At 40.6% G+C, this 22,920-nt stretch overlaps 1 protein-coding gene across 1 annotated transcript in view; it reads right to left on the bottom strand.

The window, feature by feature from the left end:
* The window catches only part of ubr1 (ubiquitin protein ligase E3 component n-recognin 1), a 154,472-nt gene that overhangs the window by 100,433 nt on the left and 31,119 nt on the right, over positions 1-22,920 (bottom strand). The window contains exons 6-14 of the mRNA XM_048600485.1: positions 21,765-21,903; positions 20,550-20,612; positions 17,817-17,940; positions 16,623-16,730; positions 15,171-15,259; positions 8,881-8,979; positions 7,452-7,606; positions 3,528-3,627; positions 2,215-2,343 (exon numbers count right to left, since the gene is read on the bottom strand). Coding sequence (XP_048456442.1) covers positions 2,215-2,343; positions 3,528-3,627; positions 7,452-7,606; positions 8,881-8,979; positions 15,171-15,259; positions 16,623-16,730; positions 17,817-17,940; positions 20,550-20,612; positions 21,765-21,903 — 1,006 coding nt within the window. The remainder of the gene's footprint in view (positions 1-2,214; positions 2,344-3,527; positions 3,628-7,451; positions 7,607-8,880; positions 8,980-15,170; positions 15,260-16,622; positions 16,731-17,816; positions 17,941-20,549; positions 20,613-21,764; positions 21,904-22,920) is intronic.

Here is a 22,920-nt window from a genome sequence, read left to right as displayed (position 1 = left end):
CGTAAAGAACTTTCCACGCACACCTCCCTTAAACTTTTCCCCCCTCACCTTGAAATCGTGACCCCTAGTAATTGAGTCCCCCACTCTGGGAAAAAGCTTCTTGCTATCCACCCTGTCTATACCTCTCACGATTTTGTAGACCTCAATCAGGTCCCCCCTCAACCTCCGTCTTTCTAATGTAAATAATCCTAATCTACTCAACCTCTCTTCATAGCTAGTGCCCTCCATACCAGGCAACATCCTGGTGAACCTCCTCTGCACCCTCTCCAAAGCATCCACATCCTTTTGTTAATGTAGCGACCAGAACTGTACACAGTATTCCAAATGTGGTCGAACCAAAGTCCTATACAACTGTAACATGACCTGCCAACTCTTGTACTCAATACCCCGTCCGATGAATGAAAGCATGCTGTATGCCTTCTTGACCACTTGATCGACCTGCGTTGCCACCTTCAGGGTACAACAGACCTGAACACCCAGATCTCTCTGTGCATCAACTTTACCCAGGGCTTTTCCACTTACCGTATAGTTCGCTCTTGAATTGGATCTTCCAAAATGCATCACCTCACAATTGCCTGGATTGAACTCCACCTGCCATTTCTCCGCCCTACTCTCCAATCTATCTATATTCTGCTGCATTCTCCGACAGTCCCCTTCACTATCTGCTACTCCACCAATCTGCAAACTTGCTAATCAGACCATCTATACCTTCCTCCAGATCATTTATGTACATCACAAACAACAGTGGTCCCAACACAGATCCCTGTGGAACACCACTGGTCACAGTTCTCCATTTTGAGAAACTCCCTTCTATTACAACTGTCTCCTGTTGCCCAGCCAGTTCTCTACCCATCTAGCTAGTACACCCTGGACCCCATGCGACTTCACTTTCTCCATCAGCCTACCATGGGGAACCTTATCAAACGCCTTACTGAAGTCCATGTATATGACATCTACAGCCCTTCCCTCATCTATCAACTTCGTCACTTCCTCAAAGTTGGTAAGACATGACCTTCCCTGCACAAAGCCATGCTGCCCATCACTAATAAGCCCATTTTCTTCCAAATTTAAATAGATCCTATCCCTCAGTATCTTCTCCAGCAGCTTCCCCACCACTGACATCAGGCTCACCGGTCTATAGTGAGACGGTTCGTAGTGAGACAATTTAAGTACGGGAACAAAAATGTTGCTGCAATTGTACAGGGTGTTGGTGAGACCACACCTAGAATAGTGTGTGTAGTCTTAGTTTCCTTATCTGAGGAAGGCTGTTTTGGCTACAGAGGGAGTGCAAAAAAGTTTTACCAGACTGATTCTTGGAATGGTAGGATTGATGTGTAATGACAGACTAGATGGTTAGGACTACGTTCACTGGGGTTTGGAAGACCGAGGAGGGATTTTTATAGAAACCTATACAATTCTAAGATGGCTAGATGTGGTAAACATGGGAAAGATGTTTCCGATGACTGAGGTGTCCAAAACCAGGGTCCATAATCTAAAGATTGGGGTAGGCCACTGAGGACTGAGATGAGGACAAATTTATTCAGCCAGAAAATGGTGAACCTGTGAAATTCTCTGCCACAGTAAGTAGTTGAGGCCAAAATACTGAACGTTTTCAAGGAGATAGATGTAGTTGTTACAGTTAGAAGGATCAGTGGTTTTGGGGCTAAAGCAGGAAAAGGAAATTGTGTAGGATGATCAGCCATGATCATACTTATGGAGGAGCAGGCTTGAAGGACCAATTGACCGACTGCTTCTCCTCTTTTTTAAAAGAAGTGTTAAGTTTAACATAATTAGCCCTTTCTAAATGCCTGCAGCATAAACTCAACATCAATCACTTCTGTGTGAAGCTCCCAGATTTAGGTTGCAGCTGATTGCATGCAGATGTCGACCACCAAAATGTCACAACAGAAAGCTCTACAACTATGTGATGGCACAAACATTAATTTTATACAGTGACAGTACACAGAACATCACAGGCACACCAGAGTATCACCATACTTGTAAAGGTGGCCCTATGCTATCTGTCCTTGAACTGCACAGTTTACCAGACTAATTTAAATAGCAAGACAAGTTCTTTAGTTAGGAGCCTATTCAAGAATCATACAACAACGACAGGGTAACCATAGTTTTCTTTCAGCGATGGTAACATGGGAGAACTACATGCTAAACTGCAGAGCAAATCTATGAAAATATAAACAAATTCTCAATACTTACATCAGATGCACACCATTCCTGAATCATGGTCAGAATACATTTCAGGGGCATCTGGATAGTGAATGCCCGGTCCCATTCAGATTCTATCTCAAGGTGCTGCCCAATCTGTCGACTCATTGGCTCCATATTCTACAAGCAATGCATAAAATTAACTATTAACGATTCATCAAAATAATGTCAGATCTCTTCAACAACTCACTAAATATCTAAATGAAGTAAATCAATAAGTATAAGAAATTCCAGTATTTTACTGACAAATAAAAATTATAATCTATCCATTCCTAACCCTGAATCATGTTTGTTGTCATAAAAATTTAAAGATTTACTGCTAAGATGTTGAAGTCTTAATGAGCTTCAGGGAGGACATTATCACCTATTTTGCATCAGTGGTATGGAAAGGAATGTGTATTTGCATTTAGAACCTTAAACAACATAGTGTTTCTGAGGAATGAATAAAAAATTAGAGCATTCAGAAGAAAAAAAATTTAACCTAGTTCATTGTCAGTACCCACTATTTAAGAAATTAAAATAGTGCTCCAAACAAAACAACATTGCTCTCTTTCGTTAATTGCAGTTGAATAAATATCTTCTGCTCTGAAAAGATTGTGGCAAGTTAACCTGCACCTGTTTATGAATCTAGACTGGTTCTGAGTTTTTTTTTAATGATGCTGAAGGGTTCAATATTGTAGCCATAACGCATACTTCTACAAACACCCCATATCTTACTGTGCAACCATGCAAAAACAATAACTCACATTGTATATCTCAAATATTTATCATATTTAATAAGACACTTTACAATACTAAATAAGCTTTGGTGCTACATAATATTAGGACAGTTAACATAGGTTTAAAGGAGCATCTTAAAAGGAAGAGAAAGAGGTAGAGAGAAAGTTCTAGAGACGAGAGCCAAGGCAGCTGAATGCATAGCCTCCAATAGTGAAGCAATTAAAACCAGATGTCTGGTTTTGGAAGATCACAGTCAACTTAAAGACCTAGAAGGCCTGGAAGCAGCGAGATGGATAAGGCCAGATTAGGTCAGAGAGAGATCTGGATTCGGTGATGAAAAATTTAAACACCACCAACTTGTCCCAAAATATCTGACTGCATTATCTAGCTGTTCAATTTCTTACAGCTTTTGACAGATGATTGGCACAGAAAGGAGCGAGAAAGATTAATATATATTCCCCCTAAGCTCAGCAAATTATTTATTGGGAACTGTTTACATCAAAAAGAATTGTTTATCTCAAAGCCATTAATAACTTAAGATCTGCAACATGAGTATGGTATATTCAAAGTTTACTGTTACTTACCTGCATGGTTTTTAATAGCCTCAAAAATGTTTTAAAACCTTCAAGGAAATGCTCTCTTTGCCTGTCTGTCCACAGAGGTGGCTTGCCGATCAAAACATACCTTCAAAGAAGGGAAAACAAAGTGACACAAGTTTCTCCTTGTGAGCATAAGGTACTTTTTTTGTAAAGAAAGCATTATTTAAAAATGTATAGTATATAAATAGGCCTTTCTGCCTGCTTGTGATACTGCCATTCACTGTATAATTTCCACCTGTACTTGACCTTTCAAAATGCATCACCTCTCATTTGTCTGGATTAAACCCTATCTGCCATTTTTCTGCCAATGCTTCCAACTGATCTATATCCCGCTGTATTCTCTGACAATCGTCCTCACAATCCCCTATTCCAATCTTTGTATCCTCCGCAAACTTACTAATTAGGCAAGCCATGTTTTCCTCCGTATCATTTACGTAGGCCACAAACAGCAGAGGTCCCAGCACTGATTCCAGTGGAACACCACTAGTCAATCCCTCATTCTGTAAAGCATCCTTCTACTACTACCCTCTGTCGCCTATGACTAAGTCAGTTCTATATCCATCTTGACAGGTCACTCCGATACCATGTGACTTCAACTTTTGTTCCAGTCTGCCATGAGAGACCTCGTCAAAGGCTTTATTGAAGTCCATGTAGATAATAATAACCCTTTTCCCTCAATCATCTTTGTCACCGCGTCAAAAAACTCGAACTAGTTAGTTAGGCACAATTTACCCTGCACAAAACAATGCTGTATAATCGTTTGTAAACATGGTTGGACTTTACCGCTTTCTAATTCTCTTGTTCACATCTGTTCTGAAACACCAAGGTAATAATGTGCAAATCCAAAATGAAAATATATTTCACTCCTCAGAAATGACAATCTTAACTTAACAAGCACAAAGGAAAAACAGCTAATTGCTTTGGTGATGTGGTTAGCAAACACACAATATAGTATGAATTACCACAAAAACCACCAAGAGCCCAGCTTCAAAAGAGTCTCGCCTGAATCCTTCATAGGATTTATGTGACTGATGGTTACGATCCTTAGTTGTTGACTCATCACAAGTGGGAACAGGTTTTTAGTTTTTAAGCCTATCAACAGTTTTGAAAATTCTGAAGGCAATTTCATAACTAACCACTCAAAAATTTTTTCTGTCTTTAACCAATCCCCTGTTTACAACTGAGGGCAAATGATGGTCTGCTTCCAAATATTATAACTGGGAGCTAGCTAATTCCAACTGAACAATAAAAGGGATACTGCCTATGTGCCTGGTATGTGTGCATAAATAAAAATAAAGGGTGAAAAGAAAAGGGAGGAAATAAAGATCATGGCTTTTTCTGTAGCACCTCTCATAACTCTCAGTACATTACAAAATTCTTTCCAACCAATTAAGTATTTTCTGATGTCGCTACCACTTTAATTTAGAAAATGTGACAGACAGTTTGCATAGATCAATCTACCACAAACAACACTGCTTTAACAGATAACCTGTTTATGACATTCAATGATTGACAAAATTGGCCAGGACACTGGGGAGCACTTTGAAAATGGCATGGTGGGATAACATAATAATCAATAAGCGAATGACTAATTTTAAAAGAAACTGATTGGGGATCAGGCACACACCACCCACGTAATGAGAGACTGATCATGTACTGGCTATGCATTGAAAAGCCAAGTAGAGTTCAGTGTGCCTCTGACTATTTGCAAGAGTTAGTGATTAGAAGAGATTAATAAGCAATGTATCTTACATTGAGAAAAGAGGAATGACGTAGCAATTTGGTGCAGAGTAAGATGAAGAAAGACAGAAGGAAAACAAAAATAAATAGAACAGAATGAGAGACATGTGCCAGTCACCGCCAGCTGGTGTGCCAAAGTAGATTAACTGAACATCACTACCTTTATTGAGCATCCATTTGTACTTATTACAAAAAAAAACAATAAATTTGATGAAATTAGTAAAGATAAGAGTTCCCGACATCTGTTCTGCATTTATAATGCTGGTTGCTTGCCCTCCTGTCTTTTTGCCCTATCTGAAAATAATTTCCTGACTTTACATCACGTTTTCATTTATATTTTAAAACTGCAAAGCCCCTGTTTATTAAATTATTACTCAAAAGTCCACCTGCCTGAGAAACCACATCTCACTGCTCCTAGCATCTGTATATCATTACAATGTGCAATTCCATTCAAGGAGTTTGTAGTTTCAGAGGTAATACCCTAACGCACTTTAGAAGTGGCTAAAATTAAGCCATTTCCTCACAGCTCAAGACTGGTGGAAGGATGCACTTGCTTGTATTTAGCAGTTTATCCATATCTCAAAGCAACTTTGAAATATTTGCAACATTAGTGAAAACAGTCATTTTCACAGATGTTACATCGTAAATAATGAATAATGCATTTTGTATGTTAGTTTTTGCATAATATCAGTGAGGACTCTAGGTCAGCAACCTCTTCAAAAGGTTGTTTTTAATCATCAAATAAGTCCTTAATCATCTAGGTGGTCAGATAGGGTCTTGGTAAAATAATACTATACCGCCTCCAACAACAAGATTGCCCCACCTCTGATAAAACCAGAAGTGGGAGAGTTCAAGGCAGGCTGGAGTCAAGTTTGAAACAGGTTAAGACAGTTACCTAACAATTAATCCACCAATTTTCTGGAAATACAAATCACCTGAATATTTATATTAATAAATATCCAATATTTGCATACTTCAAATTAATGACTTGACGTAAGAACCTTCTGGGATTGAACTGAAGTACAGTACTGGATTTGGTAACAGGGCACTTAAAAAATAATAATTTGATACTCAGTCTCCAGAAGGAAATCACATTTGACAAATCTATTAGAGCTTTTTAAGACTATGAGAAAAAGTTAAAGTCACTAAAGAACTACTGGACCATAGGGCTTTTCTTTCGTTAGATCAAGGTTTAACCCGAATGTCACCATACCTCGGGGCAGTATAGAGGCTGAGTAGGATCTTTCATGTTAACCTCAGCTAGTGTGGAAACCACATTGTTGGCATCACTTTGCATTGCAAACCAGCCATCCAAACCAAATGAGCCAACCATCAAGACAGAGGGAGTGTACATATTTTTGGATACGGGAGAAATCATATGCTATAGATACACTTTAAGCAGATGGAGCTTACATAGAAGATCAATCATTATCTTATTGAACAGAAGACGATGTTAAAAGGATCAAATGACCTTTTCGTGTTCCTACTTCGGTTATTACAACTCTACATATTGCTCCACAGATGCTGAGTGGCCTGCAGTGTTTCAAACATTTTCATTTTCTATTTTAGATTTCCAGCATCTGCAATTTTTTGCCTTTGCTCTAGACAGCTTCGAATTGATTTGCTTTAACAGATATTTCATGTTCTATTTAAGTATTTTTTTAAAACTTCATTAAATCCAAATACTTTGTAAAGCACAAGCAAAACAAAAAACTCAGCTAGATGGAGAGGAACAACTTAGCAACTGCTTCACTGCATCGGAACCTCTGAGAAGAGCTACATGATTTGAAATAGCCAGAGAGTCGAGCACAACTACCACTGCACTTCCAGAACATTGTACTGATTGACCACTGACAAAAAATTACAGTACAGTACTTGGGTGTAAAAAGACTATAATTGCACAGTTGGAGAGAACAGAGTTGAGAATCCTATGTAGCAAAAAATTAAGAAAGAACACTTGTACACTTCAAAGCTCAGAACAGATTTGCTGCCACTTTGGTTACGTACATACACTGGTCCTAAGTATTATCTTATTACCTGGAAACCTTGTAAAAATAATCAGGACTTCAACAGATCAAGAAATAAATAATGATTTGAGAAGTCTTATATTGACACCCAATCCATCATTAATGCAAAGTGGCCAATCTGGGACCTGATGACGATACTTACTTAAGATCATATAAGACCATTTGTTTCCTGAATAATTTATCCGGGGAGTAACTCTGAAAATGAAGCTTTCCGTTATCCATATGCTCAGAAAACAGCTCGATTATTGTTTCGACAATGATTTTTAGAGCATCATGTTCTTCAATTAGATGACGAGCCTAGCAAAAAGTTAAAAATTTTCTAGTGACCTTCATTCAAGAAGTAAAAACGAGAAATATAAATGAAACCAAAACCTTTATGTCACTATAATTTTTTATCATGGTTGATTTGTATATAGCTCAGGAGAACCACAAAGGATTTAAAAATATATAAAATAAGAGCAGTAGCAGGTCTGAATGCCCCACAAGTGTGACCATCTAATAGCACCATGGTTGCACACTTACCCACCCAGTTACCATACTTCTCTATTTAGGATCATCAAATCCCTACAATGTGGAAGCTATTCAGCCCATCAAGTCCACAGTGACCCACCAAAGAACATCACACCCGCCCATACCCATCCTATCCCTCTAAAGCTGCATTTCCCATGGCTAACCCACCTGATCTACAAATCCCGGAACACTATGGGCAATTTAGCAATGCCAATACACCTAACCTGCACATCTTTGGATTGTGGGACGAAACCAGAGCACCCGAAGGAAACCTATGCAGACAGGGGGAGAATGTGCAAACTCCACACAGTCACCCAAGGGTGGAATCGAACCCTGGTGCTGAGGCAGCACAGCTAACCACTGAGCCACCGTGCTGTCCCAATTTCCTTACAGTCTCAAAAGCTAACCTACTCAGTCTTGATTATACTCAACAATTAACCACCCACAGCACCCTAAGGAGATAGAACCCCAAAGAATCCCTACAGTGGGGAAGCAGGCCATTTGGCCCATCAAGTCCACACTGACTCTCCAAAGAGTATCCCACCCAGACCCAGACCCCTACCCTACACCTGTAACCCGGCATTTACCACGGCTGCACGTACCTGGACACTGGGCAATTTTTTTAGCACAGCCAATCCATTTCTACTGTTCTTAAATCAATCCACCTTTTTCCATGTACTATTTGAAAGTAACATAATACTACAAGTACTTTTCATCAATTAGGTTTATGTAGTTTTATGAAGATTGAGCTCCCTCTCAATCACTGCATTGACTTTGTTACACTTCTTTATTTCTTCATTAACGTGTTCTTCAAAAAGTACAGAAATCCACATAATAAGCCTAAAACCAATTCCCACAAGTGTTTGAGACTCCTCATTATTTCTTATCTCCACCCATACTGTTTCTATCCTCTGATTTTCCACATACAATCGCTTATCAGGTTACACAGGTTCCCATCTACTCAACCCTTTTACGTTGGACCTGATGCTCTACAAGGACAAATATCATGGCACACTTCATTCCTATGTAAATTTGTCACGCATTTTACTTATTCCACTTACCAGTGTTGGGACAGTGAATATTTGAACAGACTGTGTAGTTACTGATACATTGCGGTCATGATCATCCTCCACAAACTCCAACTGAAGTTGCTTGTAGTGCTATTGGGGACAAAACATGATCATTCCCTTTCAACCATACTATGCAAAACCTCCTGGCTGATGTAGTGAGTTTAACCACTTATAATTATTTACAAACAGTTTACAGCACAGAAACAGGTCAGTAGGCCCGAGAGGGCTATCTTCTTATGGAATGTTTTAAAATTACGGTTCAAAAATTAGGGGTCGCTCACTTAAACAGAGATGAAACCATTTTGTTTCTCTCTCAGAAGCTTAAAGTTTATGGAAACAGACTAAATATTTTTAAAGCGTATTCGATCTTAAGACAGTACGAGAGTAAAATATAGCAGCAGGATTAGGCCATTCGGCCCAACAAGTCTGTTCTGCCATTTAACCATGGCTGATTTGTTTCTCAATCCCATTCTCCTCCCTTCTTCCCTTACCCCTTGATCCCTTTACAGATCGAGAGCCTATCTATCGCTGTCTTAAATAAACTCAATAATTTAGCCTGCACAGCCTTCTGTGGCAATGTGTTCCACAGATTCACCACCCACTGGCTGAAGAAATTCCTCATCTCAATTCTACAGGGCCGTCCCTTCACTCTGAGATTGCATTCTCATGTCCCAGTCTCTCCTACTAGTGAGTTCTTCATTTCCACATCCACTCTGTCCAAGTTCCTCATTATCCGTAATTGTTAATGAGATCCCCCTTCCATTCCTTCTAAACTCCATCAAGGACAGATTCAGCGTCATCAACTGCTCCTCATGGAACAAGTCCTTCATTCCAAGGATCATTCTTGTGAACGTCCTCTGGACCCCCTCCAATGCTAACACATCCTTCCTTAGATAGAGGGTCCAAGACTGCTCACAATATTCCAAATGTGGTCTCACCACAGCCTTATATAGCCTCAGCAGTACATTCCTGCTCTTGTATTCCAGTCCTCTCAAAATGCTAACATTGCATTGGTCTTCCTAACTGCCAACTGAACCTGGAATAACCTTTGAATCCTGAACTGGGACTCCCAAGTCCTTAGTGCTTCAGATTCCCAAAGTCTTTCCCCAGTTAAAAAAAGTCTACACCTCTTTTTTCCTACAAATGCACAACTTCACACTTTCCCACATGGTATACCATCTACCACTTCTTTGCCCACTCTCTTAGCCTGTCCAAGTCCTTGGGCAGCCTCCCTGCTTCCTCAACTACCTGCTACTCAACCTACTTTTGTGTTACCTGTAAATTTAGCAACAATACCCTCAGTTCCTTTGTCCAAACCTTTACGTATAACATGAAAAATTGGGATGCCAACACTGATACCGGTCTAACACGAGCAGTTTCCAGCTGCCATCCTGAAATCCAGATAGATTACATCCACTGGCTCTCCTTTGCCTAACTTGCTCATTACCTCCTCAGAATTCGAACAGATTTGTCAGACATGACCTTTCCTTGACGAAGCCGTGCTGACTCAGCCCTATTTTACCATGAACTTTTACAGTACACTGCGATCTCATCCTTCATAATGAATTCTTAACATCTTACCTATGACAGAAGTCAGGCTAACTGGCCTATAATCTTTTGTCTTCTACATCCCTCCCTTCCTAAACAGGGGTGTTAAATTAGCCATTTTGCAGTCCTCTGGAACCCTCCCCGACACCATGATTCCTGGAAGATCGAGAATGTGCCACAATCTCTTTAGCTATCTTCTTCAGAATTGTGGGGTGTAGTCCATCCAGTCGGTGATTTATCAGCCTTCAGACCTTTCAGCATCCCCAGCATGTCCTCCTTTGTGATGGCCTCTAAACTCACCCCTGCCCCCGATTCTCAAAGTTTTGGAATGCTACTGGTGTCTTCCACTGTGAAGACTGATACAAAATATTTATTCAAATCCTGCACCATTTCTTTGTTCCCCATTACTAGTTCTCCAGGCTCATTTTCCAGTCGTCTAATATTCACTCTTGCCTCTCTCTTTCTTCTTATAAATTTAAAACATCTCTTGCACTCTTCTTTTATATTACTAGCTAGCTCACCCTCATATTTCATATTCTCCCCTTTTTTTTGAATTGTATTCTACTGGTTTTTAAACACTTCCTAATTTTCTGGCTTCCTACTAATCTTCACCACATTGTACGCTTTTGCTTTTATGCTGTCCCTGACTTCCCTTGTCAGCCATGGTTGCCTTGTGCTCCCCTTATTACAGTTCATTTTAAGAGGATACGTGGAACAGTCCCTCTTTCACTGTTACACTGGCACTATCTCCCACCTCTTCCTCCGCTACGTTGATGATCGTATCGGCGCTGCCTTGTGCTCCCACAAGGAGCTTGAACAGTTCATCAACTTTACTAACACCTTTCACCCCAACCTCAACTTCACCTGGACCATCTCTGATGCCTGTCTCTCCTTCCAGGACCCCTCTGTCTCCATCTCTGGTCACCGCCTCAAAACCGACATCTATTTCCCGCAGCTACCTAGACTACACCTCCTCTCACCCACCTTCCTGCAAGAAGGCAATCCCCTAGTCCCAATTCCTCCACTGCGTCTGCTCCCAAACATCCTAGATGTCCTCTTATTTCAAGGGCCACAACCTCCCCCCCTTCAGTGGTCAAAAATGCTCTCGACCGCATCTCTTGCATTTACTGCACCTCTGCCCTCACATCCCCTCCCCACAACAAAAACAAAGACAGGATCCTCCCTGTCCCCACATATCACCGCACTAACCTCTGTATCCAACATATCATTCTCCGCTATTTCCACCACCTACAATCTGACGCCACAACCAAAGATATATTTCCCTCCCTACCCCTATCTGCTTCCGTAGGGACCACTCTCTCCATGACTCCCTCGTCCACTCCACACTCCCCACTAACCCCACCACTCCCAGTGCCTTTCCCTGCACCTGGCCCTACAGCTCACCCCTCACCTCCACCCAAGGCACAAAACAAACTTTTCACATCAGCCAGAGGTTCACCTGCACATCCACTAATGTGGTCTATTGCATTTGCTGCTCGTGGTGCGGCCTCCTCTACATCGGTCAAGCGGAGGCTCGGAGACCGATTTGTAGAGCACCTGCACTCTGTTCGCAGCAAATGACACCTTCTGGTCACGAACCATTTCAACTCGCCCTCCCACTCCCTGGGTCACATGCCCATCCTCGGCATCCTCCAATGTCACCATGACACTACCCGCAAACTGGAGGAATAGCACCTCATGTTCCGCTTTGGGAGCCTACAGCCCAACAGCCTAAATGTGAATTTTACCAGTTTCAAAATCACACCCCACCACCCCATCCCATGACCAACCCTCCCTCTCATCCCTGCCTCCTTGACCTGACACAACCTGTTAATCTTCTCTCCCACCTCACCAATCCCCACCACTCCCTACCTGCACTCACATATCACCATCCCACCTACCTTACCCAGCCCCATCCCTCCTTCCTCTATTTATTTCTGAGCTCCTTTCCCCATCCCCCATTTCTGAAGAAGGGTCCCAACGCGAAACGTCAACTTTCCTGCTCCTCTCATGCTGCCTAGCCGGTGTTCCTCCAGCTCCACACTTTGTTATCTCATCTTAAGAGAATGTTGATTTACGGTGACAATTACTGACTTTAGCTCCACCTTGAACACCATAATTCCAACAAAACTTATCCCCAAACTCTAAGACCTAGGCCTCTGCTTACCCCTCTGCAAATGGATCCTCGACTTCCTGACCCGCAGACCACAGTCAGTAAGGATAGCCAACAACACCTCCTCCACAATAATCCTCAACACAGGTGTCCGCAAGGCTGCCTACTCAGCCTTACTATACGCCTTACACATTCGTGACTGTGTGATCAAATTTAGCACTAACTCCATTTGCAAATTTGCTGGTGATACCACCATAGTCATTCCGATCTCAAACAGTGATAAGCTAGAGTACAGGAAAGAGAGAGAGTTTAGTGGCATGGTATAAAGACAACAATCTCTCTCTCAAATTCAGCGAGACAAAGGAGTTGGTCACTGCCTCCAGCAAATGAAATGGAGGACATGCCCCTGCCTGTATCAGTGGTGCTGAGGTGGTTGAGAGCTTCAAGTTACTAGAAGTAAATATCAATATATCCTGGTCCATCCACATTGAAGCTACAATCAAGAAAGCATACCCAAGCCTCAACTTCCTCAGAAGGCTAAGGAATTTCACAATGTCCACAATGACTCATTAATTTTAATAGATACACCATGGAAAGCATCCTATCCGATGCATCACATGGTAACGGCTGTGCCCAAGACAAGAAATTAAAGAGAGCTGTAAATGCACACCAGTCCATCACTAAAACCAGCCTTCCTTCCACTGACACAGTCTATACTTCTGCTGCCTTGGGAAAGCAGCCATTATCAAAGACCCTTTCCATCCCAATTATACTCTCCTCCACCCTCTTCCATCAGGCAGAAGATACTAAAGTTACCAACATTTGGAGGCGGCACGGTGGCTCAGTAGTTAGCACCGCTGTCTTTCAGTGCCAGGGACACAGGTTCGATTCCACCCTAGGGCAACTGTCTGTGTGGAGTTTGCACATTCTCCCCGTGTCTGCGTGGGTTTCCTCCGGGTGCTCAGATTTCCTCCCACAGTCCAAAGATGTGCAGGCTAAGTGGATTGCTCGTGCTAAATTGCCCATAGTGTTCAGGGATGTGTAGATTAGGTGGGCTATAGTGGGATGGGTCTGGGTGGGATGCTCAGAGGGTTAGTGTGGACTTTTTGGGCCGAAGGGCCTGTTTCCACACTGTAGGGATTCTATGATCTTTTATGATTCTATGTTCAAGAACAGCTTCTTCCCTATTATAAAACTTCTAAATGGACCCATCTATATTAGAGTTGATCTTTCTCTGCACCTTCTCTGTAACTGTAACACTCCATTCTGTAGTCTGTTCTATTGCCCTGTGGTACTTATGAAGAAATGGTTTGCCTGATTAGTATGCAAAACAATACTTTTCACTTTATTTTGGGACATGTGACAATAATAGATCAAACTAAATCAAATCAGAATCTATCAGATCAGCTGTATGTGCTTCATGCCAGATTCCACTCACTATCTCATTTAAGTGTTGTTGGAGCTGTAGACATTCAGGCAAGTGAAGAGTATTCCATCACATTCCTAACTTGTGCCTGGTAGATAGGGGGCAAGCTTGAGGAGTCAGTAGGTGAGTTAGTCTCTGCAGGATTCCTAGCCTCTGCTCATGGCGCAATATTTATATGGTAAATCCAGTTGAGTTTCTGGTCAATGTTAACATCTCGGAGGTGGACAGTGGGGGATTCAGTGATGATAACACCATTGAAAGTCAGGAGCCAGCAGTTTGATTACGTCTTATTGGAGAAGGTCATTGCTTGGCATTTGTGCACTTTTAATGTTACTTGCCACTTTTCAGCTCAATCCTGGATACTGCGCTTTTGGACAGGGAATGCCTCACTTTTCAAGGAGTTGCAAATGGTATATATTGTACAATCACTGGCAAACATCCTCATTCCTGTCCTTATGAAACAGGGAAAGTCAGCGATGAAGCAGCTGAAGATGGTTGGGCGTATGTCACTACCCTAAGGAACTCCAGCAGAGATGTCCTGAAGCTGGGCTGACTGACCTCCAACAATCGCAACCATCTTCCCACGTACCAGGTATGACTCCAAGCAGCAGATTTTGCCTCCCAATTGCCAGTAATTCCAGTTTTGCTAGGGTTCCTTCATGAGTCAGTCAGTCACGTGGCCTTGATGACAAGTGCTGTCATGTCCCTTCTGTCTCACATGCTGATAGATGCATTTAAAGGGATAGTCAATTTGTTTCATCTACTCAGTGGCAGCATGTTCCACAGCCAAACAAAGAACTTTTCCCTAGATTGTTTGTTGGATTTATCAATGGCTATCTTACATTTACATCCCCAAGCTCTGCACTCCCTCAAAAGTGGAAAGAGCTTTTTAAAAGTCTAGTCTATTGGACTTGTGCATAATTTTGGAGTTAGTAGTTTCAAAATTGATGCCTTGCACTAAGGATTACTCCCATAATTAATGTGCTTAAACAGCATACTTTTGCTTTTACTTTTACTGTTGCTTTCTCAGTAACCAAATTTTATATTTTACTTGTCACCATTTAACTTTTCAAATTTAACTTCTCAAACTTACACCCTACAAGAAAACTGCCAATTCAGGGTTTTTGGGAGTGAAGGGGTGCTTCTGAATCTCAGTCACTGCTGGGCTTTAACCAGAATAAAACAAGTACTCACAGTGACAAATTCAATAGCAAAGAGTCTCTTGCATTCTGTTTCCATCAGCAAACTGCATACTATTAGTTCATGGAAGACTTTGCGTGCTCCTGCATTGAAAAAATGAATGCATATTTATTCTGCCTGTTCCTTGGTTAAATCTACACTGTAGTAGCATCATGACAAACACCTTGTAGCTATCTGCAATCATAAGCAAAATGGTCAATATAAATGTAAACGCATGTGGTAAATGAGTGATGCGTTAGAATACCAAGAAATGGCCTGAATTCACACTTTGGATTCGGAACATAGCCGCATTAAGGCTATATATTCCATTTTCACCATTCACGAATAAAACCGAAAGCACATTTTGTAGCCTCTACTCAGCAGAATTCATAAGACAATTTGAAGACCATTCATTTAAATCTAGACTATGCTTTTAAAAAGCAAGCAAACAGATTTTAAAAAGCAATTTAACTTCCAGGCGCTTGGTCATCTTCTGCAAGCTCCCTTCCTTTACCTCAACTCTTGCCATTTGTCCCTCCTGGCTACACCTCAAGTTTGTAATTCCCTCCTTATATCTTTCCACTTTGCTGCATCACTCCATAACATCTACCCCTGTAGCCAAACTTTTGGTCACCGTTACTAAGATCAGTTTCAGAAGTGGGGCTTGGTAGCAATGTAAAGAATACCATTTATAAAACTTCCACAAGGAATGGCAACCAAGCCTTGGGAGGGATTTCACTTGCAATGCAAACGTGAATTTTAGAATCAAGGAGTCTTAAGCACTGAAGGCTACTTGCCCCGTTATGTTTGCGCCAGCTCTTTGAAAGAGAAATCAAATTAATCCCACTGATCCCTTTTCCTAGAACACTGCAAAATTTTCATTTTCAAATAGATGCCCAATTCTCTTATGGAAATTACTACTGAATCTCAAGTTATTTCAGGAGTTCTTAATATTAAACATTTAATGATCAGTGATGTGGCAATTACTTTTAGATTACCATGGAAACAATAATATTGTGTAAACAGGACCGTAATGAATTCTCTCTCCAAATGAAGTGGCCAATGGCCAGAAATTAAATTTAAAAGTACAGCTTTCAAGTACCATTGTTAGGTATCCATCTGCAAGTTTTGGATTAATGGACGATTATGCAGCAGGAAGCACCTCGCAGTCAACAATAGCATAGGGCTTTCAAATTACGGTTTGATCGTGGGGATATCGCAGAGATATTCAGTTAAACAGAGAAAGACTGGGACCCATTATTACAAACTAACCTCTATTACTAAGATGCTAGCCATTTTCTGACTCGTGTGTCAGACAAACAAGAAATGTTCGAATGACAAACTGAAAATTCTGAGAAAAGTAGGAGACCCTCAAGAGACACAGTCCTGGGACTTGGTTAGCCAATCAATTGGAACTCAACTAGTTGCTGACATGATTGGTAACAGCAACAGTATTAATTTACTCACCTTTCCAAAGTTTGGCATCAGCCAACATTAATTTGCTGATCAGGCAAGGTTGATTAGAGTCTGGTTCTTGGTTAAGTACCACCTCACAGAAAATCTGACGTAATCCAGCTGTTTGAACAAAAGAAAAACAATTTGCATCTACCCAAACTCAAATTTACCTCTATCAGCAAAGATAGATCATAATTGAGGATTAAGACACTTGCGACTTGAACCTGATGAGGATAATCCTGTAGTGAAGCAAATTGGCAATGTTTTGTGTGAACTATGGCTCATAAAACTCTATTCCAATGAATAAAGGAACACTCACATCATCCCAAAATTTAAGAAACTGAAGGCATCAGACCCTGGAATTAGATCTTTTAATTGGAAGTCAGCCATTGAACAAAATGGAAGATATTATAAAGAATGTGATCTATGAATTTAGCAGTTGTTAGAAAGCAGTTTTTGAAAACAGAGTTCCTGCCTCACAACAGAATTGAGCTATTTGTGGAAGAGACCAAACTTCAGTTTGTGTTATATTCCTAATTAAAATACCACAGAACAGCTATCCAAAGATAAATTCAAACTAGTGGTTCAATAATTAACTGGTTCCAAGTTCACAGGTTGAAAGGACTTTTGCCAGGATATGTACAATCATTTAAAGGAATGATCAGAGTCTTTCAGGGTTCAGCACTGAAATCATTGATGGTCTTCATAAAAAAGACATAAGGAAGGATATTAACTAACACTATTTACATGTTAGAAAACCATGCAGAAATATTTAGGATTTGGGAATTTTCAACAAATAAATAGGGTACAAGCTGTAAAGACTATTGAGCTGGTCAAGAGTTAAAGGTCATACTTAAATTATTAAGCATCCACAAGCAGTCCAATGGCATCATCGGGAAAGCAAAACTGGGCTTTAAGCACAGTACAATATAAGACCAAGGCATTGATATAGTTGAACATAGAAGAATCTGCTGAGTCTTGGCAATTAATGGCAGGGCATATCAAGGCACCAAAATATTACCCAGTTTTTGCACATTTAGTAATCACCAGTAGGATGCAAAGAGCATATGTGAAGTTTGCACATGACTGGGGAAACAACATCAATAGTTAAGTCAGGCTAATATCTTGCAAGTGGTTAATATTTATTCCATTCCACAGTTTGTATAATTAAAATATCTGTTTCATTAAAACAAGGCTTGCACTTGCCTGAGTTACTGACAACTTGGTTGAGCCAGGAGAGAAGACGTAAAGCAAAGGTCTGATGGGATACAACACTTGAGTGAAGAATTTCAGCATGTAGGGGTGACTGGAATACACTGTTTGTAATATTCTGAAAGAAAAATTAAAAATGCACATGACAACAACATTATCTTTGATTTAGCTAAATGTCAATTTACACAATCCATTATTTGTATGTGTGATGATGGTAGAGTAGTGATTGCTGAGTGAGACACCTATCATTCTTACAAAATTGTAATTGTAATTCAGCTTCTTTCTTCACAGATATTGAATATATCCAGTACTTCATCTTTTTGTCTCAATACATTCATTCATTGTTTACAGTTCATTCATGGTTACAGAAGTAGGCTATTCAGCCTGCTCAGCTGGCTCGGCCATTGAAATTAAATCATGGCTGATCATCGACACAGCGTCATTTATCTACAAAATCCTCATATTCCTAAATGGCAATGGTCTCAAAGGATCTGCTGATTTCTATCTGGAACCTGCTCAATGTTTGAGATTCCACAGCCCTCTGGAGCAGAGGCTTCTAAAGACCCTTCACCTCAATCTTAAATAGTCTACCCCTTTTAATTTTAGGCTAACCAGCTCACTAACAAAATCTTTCTCTGCCCTTTCGATTATTAAGCAGAGCTGGAGAGACAGACCCAGCCTCAACTGCCAATCAGCAGGGAAGTGGTGGGGATCAGGGATGAATCAAAGACTTGAGTTTAAGGCACTCGTAACCTTGCTGTTGCACACTGAGTTGACCTCAGAGGAGGTCAGAGTTAACATTTCGGGTCCAATGGCCCTTCCTCTGATTGGAGGTGCTTCTCTGTGCATAACATTGCAGATGTACTTTCTGTATTTAGAACTGCAACATTCAGCCAGCAACCTTCCTCCAATCCCAACCTGTGTGAATAGGTTTTAGGAAGAAAGAAAGGAGGGAAAGGGTGGGCATGTGTCAGGACCACATTCAGGGTGCAGGGTCTCTCTCGCTCTCACACACACCACCATCTCTTTTCAGTATCTGTTTTGGCTCTTGGCCTCCCTCTTGCGTACATGCCCCCTAACTCACTTGCGCAATCTCTCCAAGGTACATCCTCACACTTACATGCTGTATTGTAGCACTCAGCTTGCTCGCTTCCTCCTTCCTTCCCGTCGTATGTTATCTCTCTCTCTCATCATCCCTCTCCCTTCTTAATAAGTACACTTGAACTCTCTATCTAACCTTTCCTCTCATCTGCATGCTCCGTCTTGAAGCTCTATTTGCCTGCAATTCTCGCAGATCCCCTCTCTAGCTTTCATCATTCCCACTTGCACATGCACCACATTTCCCTCACCCACGCCCCCGCCCTCCTACAAGCCCTCACATATTCCACCCCCGCCACACACACACACACACGCACACACACACTTTCTCCTCTTTCCTATCTCTTTCATTCTCTCTCTTGTTCCCTCCCCGACTTTCTCAGAGGAATAGGAAAGAGAGAGCCTCTGTAAGCGAGACTTTCAGCAAACGAGGGAATAAAACAGCCTCTGATTGGAGGCAAAAACACAAATTGCTGGAAAGGTTCAGCAGGTCCTGGCAGCATCTGTGGAGAAAAATCAGAGTTAACATTTTGCGTCCAGTGACCCTTCCTCTGATTGGAGGTGCTTCTCTGTGCATAACATTGCAGCTGTACTTTCTGTATTTAGAACTGCAACAGCAGGCCATCTGAGAGCCCCTCAGTGGGCATCCTGTTGAATAAGGCTGAGGTAGATGGTCAGCCATCATTTAGAATGGCAGAACAGGCTCAAAGCACTGAAAGGCCTAACCTCTGGTTCTATGTTTCTATGCACATGCACTGCAAAGCAAAGTAAAACCAGGGCCCATAAAGGAGATAGTCTCTAATAAATGCAATTATTAGTGTGAATGTAAAGCCTGCTACAACTAGCTGCAACTCAGGTAAATAGCAGGGATGCATTTAAGGAGAAGCTGAAAAAACATCAAAAGCAATAACAATAGAATGTCATGTTCAGAGCAAACTGAAGGGGCACCTGTTGCAAAGACCAGTACAGATTATGTGGGCTGTGTGGCCTGTTTTTGTGCTGTACATCTTATGTAGTATTTCTCGATATACTTACTCCAGCTGTCAACCAGCAGATACTAAAAATAAAATGCACCTTTATCTAAAACGCAGCAACGTGACTACAAAGCATTGGAACATTGTTGAAAATAAGTAAAAAGCTTTCACTAGTTTTTCACTGAAAATGCATCCCTAACATTTAAAGCAGCATGTATAACTTAAGTAAAGTAATCTGACAAATGAAATGTTCTCTTCCTTTCTGAATAGCCAGTAACATTAGGGATCAGCATGGAGGAAAAGCACGGATCACTATGAGATGTGGATAGAAATTGTGAGAAAAAAGTGCGCTAGATAACCTATGGGGTATGCAGCACTTTAAGGTTTTAAAGAAAAGCACCTTTATCTACTACATTACCCAGGTATCACTCAAAATCTCCAGAAAACTGGAGATAAAATTTGTGGTACATTTTATGAGTGATCTGAACCAGATTAATTACTTATGTACATTCTTCACATAATAAAAGCTCACCACCTAGAAATGATGCTAATGCTTGGAATAATTAAAGAACCCACTGCATAATTTCCTGTGCCACTACTGTCATCTTCAACTGCAATTGTTAAATGAACGCAGCAAGCATTTTATGTTACTTACAAAAACTTGTAACTTTGTCTCTTCACATGACTGCAGTGTTCCATGTTTTACTGCTCTACGACCCTAGAGACACATAACACAAAACAAAATTTGAAGGATCTGCAGTGAAGTTCAAATCATAGCTCTTAAAACAAAATAAGCAAGTTTACATTAAATAATGTAAAGATCAGAGAGTTTAGCATTGAATGCAGTTAACTACGATTTTGCTGACTGCATTAACAACTGTAGATAATGTAGATTTTTTTTGAGCGATCTAACACAATCAATAGAAAGGTACAGTCATCTGTAAAAATAACTGTCTACACAACAGTTCAGACAGTAACACTGAAAAGTTCAAAAAATACTTAAAAAACCTAGATATTGGTATCCGATTTAAAGGTTAGTTCTGTTTTTACAACTTAAAAAAAATTAAAAATTAATTTATACTTTTTGTTTGATCATCAAATCCAACTCAAATAACAGAACTTAAGCTGTTAGTTAAATAGTACATTTGATCTTATAAAAGGGACTGTTTATTTACATGCAGAACTCCACTCTCATCTGGTACATTTTCAATGTTCTGAGTATAAGAGTTGGGAGTGCCACTTGCCCAAAGCATTTCAAAAGCTCCACAAGTTAATCAAGAGTGCAAGGGATTCCTTGGACACCCTAAAGCCTAGCTCAAAAAAAATCTACATGATATCAAACCCAGATGGCATAAAATGGATCTATACAAGGGTTCTCTTGAGATCAGAGCATCCACAGGCATGGTCACTTTCAGATTACCAAAATACAAGTGGCAATATAACTGCAGCTTTGGTTAACTATTAACATTCTTTTTTTCAAACTTTTATCCACATCTTTAGATCATTATGGTTTCCCACCCTGCCTATCTCTGTGCCTCCTACAATGCTATTATTCTCCTAGAATAATGCATTTCACCAACCTCGACCTTTAGTTTCATCCCTGACTTCCTTCACACCACTCTTGGCAACTGAGCCATCTCACTTTAGAGCCCAGAGCTCTGCAACTTTCCCCATTTTCTTTAAAAGCCGCTTTTTGGCCAAGCACTCAATCACCCATCCCAATGGCACCCTTTTTGGCTGAGTGGTATCTTTGCTTCTCTGATTACTTTCCTGTGAAGTGCCTCAAAATATTTACTGCCTTAAAGATGCTATGTAAATGCAAGTTCCTTTTGTTGCATAAAAAAAATCCACAAACACTAATGGCACTTACCTCTTTATCTATCAAGGTGGTGTGATTCTGTGCTTCTCTTTGTGAGCAGCCTAGTGACCTCTGGAGTGAATAAATGACATGCTCAAGCAAGTGCTGCTCATCATTAAACAGAACACAGAAATAGGAATCTGTCTTCTCCCTTGTGGGGAAAGAAAGTTTAAGCATAAGCTTCAATGTCGGTACATCACCTCGCAAAGTTTGCTGAATTTTCCCCAACAGAGCAAACAGCAAGCAACTGTGATGCAGTTGTTGATATTTCAATGCAACACTATGGAACTCACTCTCAAATGTTTAACACCACTGGTGCTGACAAGTCAGTGTGGACAAGGGAAAAGGACAATGTTGTTTGATGCGCTAACCACAAACCAGATGTGGTGAGTCAGAAATCCAGACATGACTCTAGTTTATAAACTAATCATAAATGTAATCATTAATACATATTTGCACTGGTCAGATTATTACAACACATTCTCCAAGTATATCATGAAATACTGTGTGTGAACTTTAACTTTTTTATACATTTGTTGGTAAAATACTATGATGATATATCGTGTGTGCAAGTGCAAGTTTTGTTTCCCTGATTACTCAATGTTGGTGAGACATATTCCACTAAAATAGCATTGCTATAGCCCACACTTGTACCTAATCTGCAATTTCTATTGGATGACACTAACAAGAAATACATAAAGTGCTGATATTTATTTCAAAATAAAAGTGTTCAGCCTTTTCCCAATTACTAGCAACCTCACTCTTCAATCAGTTTTTCAACTAGCTCTGTAATTAAAATAAATTCGAGCAATTACAGTTCTTCAATATCAAATCTACGTTAAAACTTTAAAAACCTTCTCAATGGGTATTCAACCAACAGGGGAGACAAATGAATAGTAGTAAAGGCTGGGGACTTGGGTTTAAATCCCATGACAGCAAATGGAATTTAAATTAAATTAGTTTAATAAATATAGACCTAAAACCTCACTTCAGTAAGGATTACCATGAAACTATGATCGGTTGTTGTAAAAACCTATTTGGTTCACTAATTTGAGACAACAAGGTGCAGGGCTGGATGAACACAGCGGGCCAAGCAGCATCATAGGAGCAGAGAGGCTGATGTTTCGGGCCTAGACCATTCATCAGAAAAGGGGGAGGGGAAGGGGGT

The sequence above is a fragment of the Rhincodon typus genome, chromosome 8 (genome assembly GCF_021869965.1).
Source record: "Rhincodon typus isolate 14 chromosome 8, sRhiTyp1.1, whole genome shotgun sequence".
Lineage (NCBI taxonomy): Eukaryota > Metazoa > Chordata > Chondrichthyes > Orectolobiformes > Rhincodontidae > Rhincodon > Rhincodon typus.
Note: the sequence above shows the minus strand (reverse complement) of the source record. Positions and strands in the feature narration are given on the sequence as shown.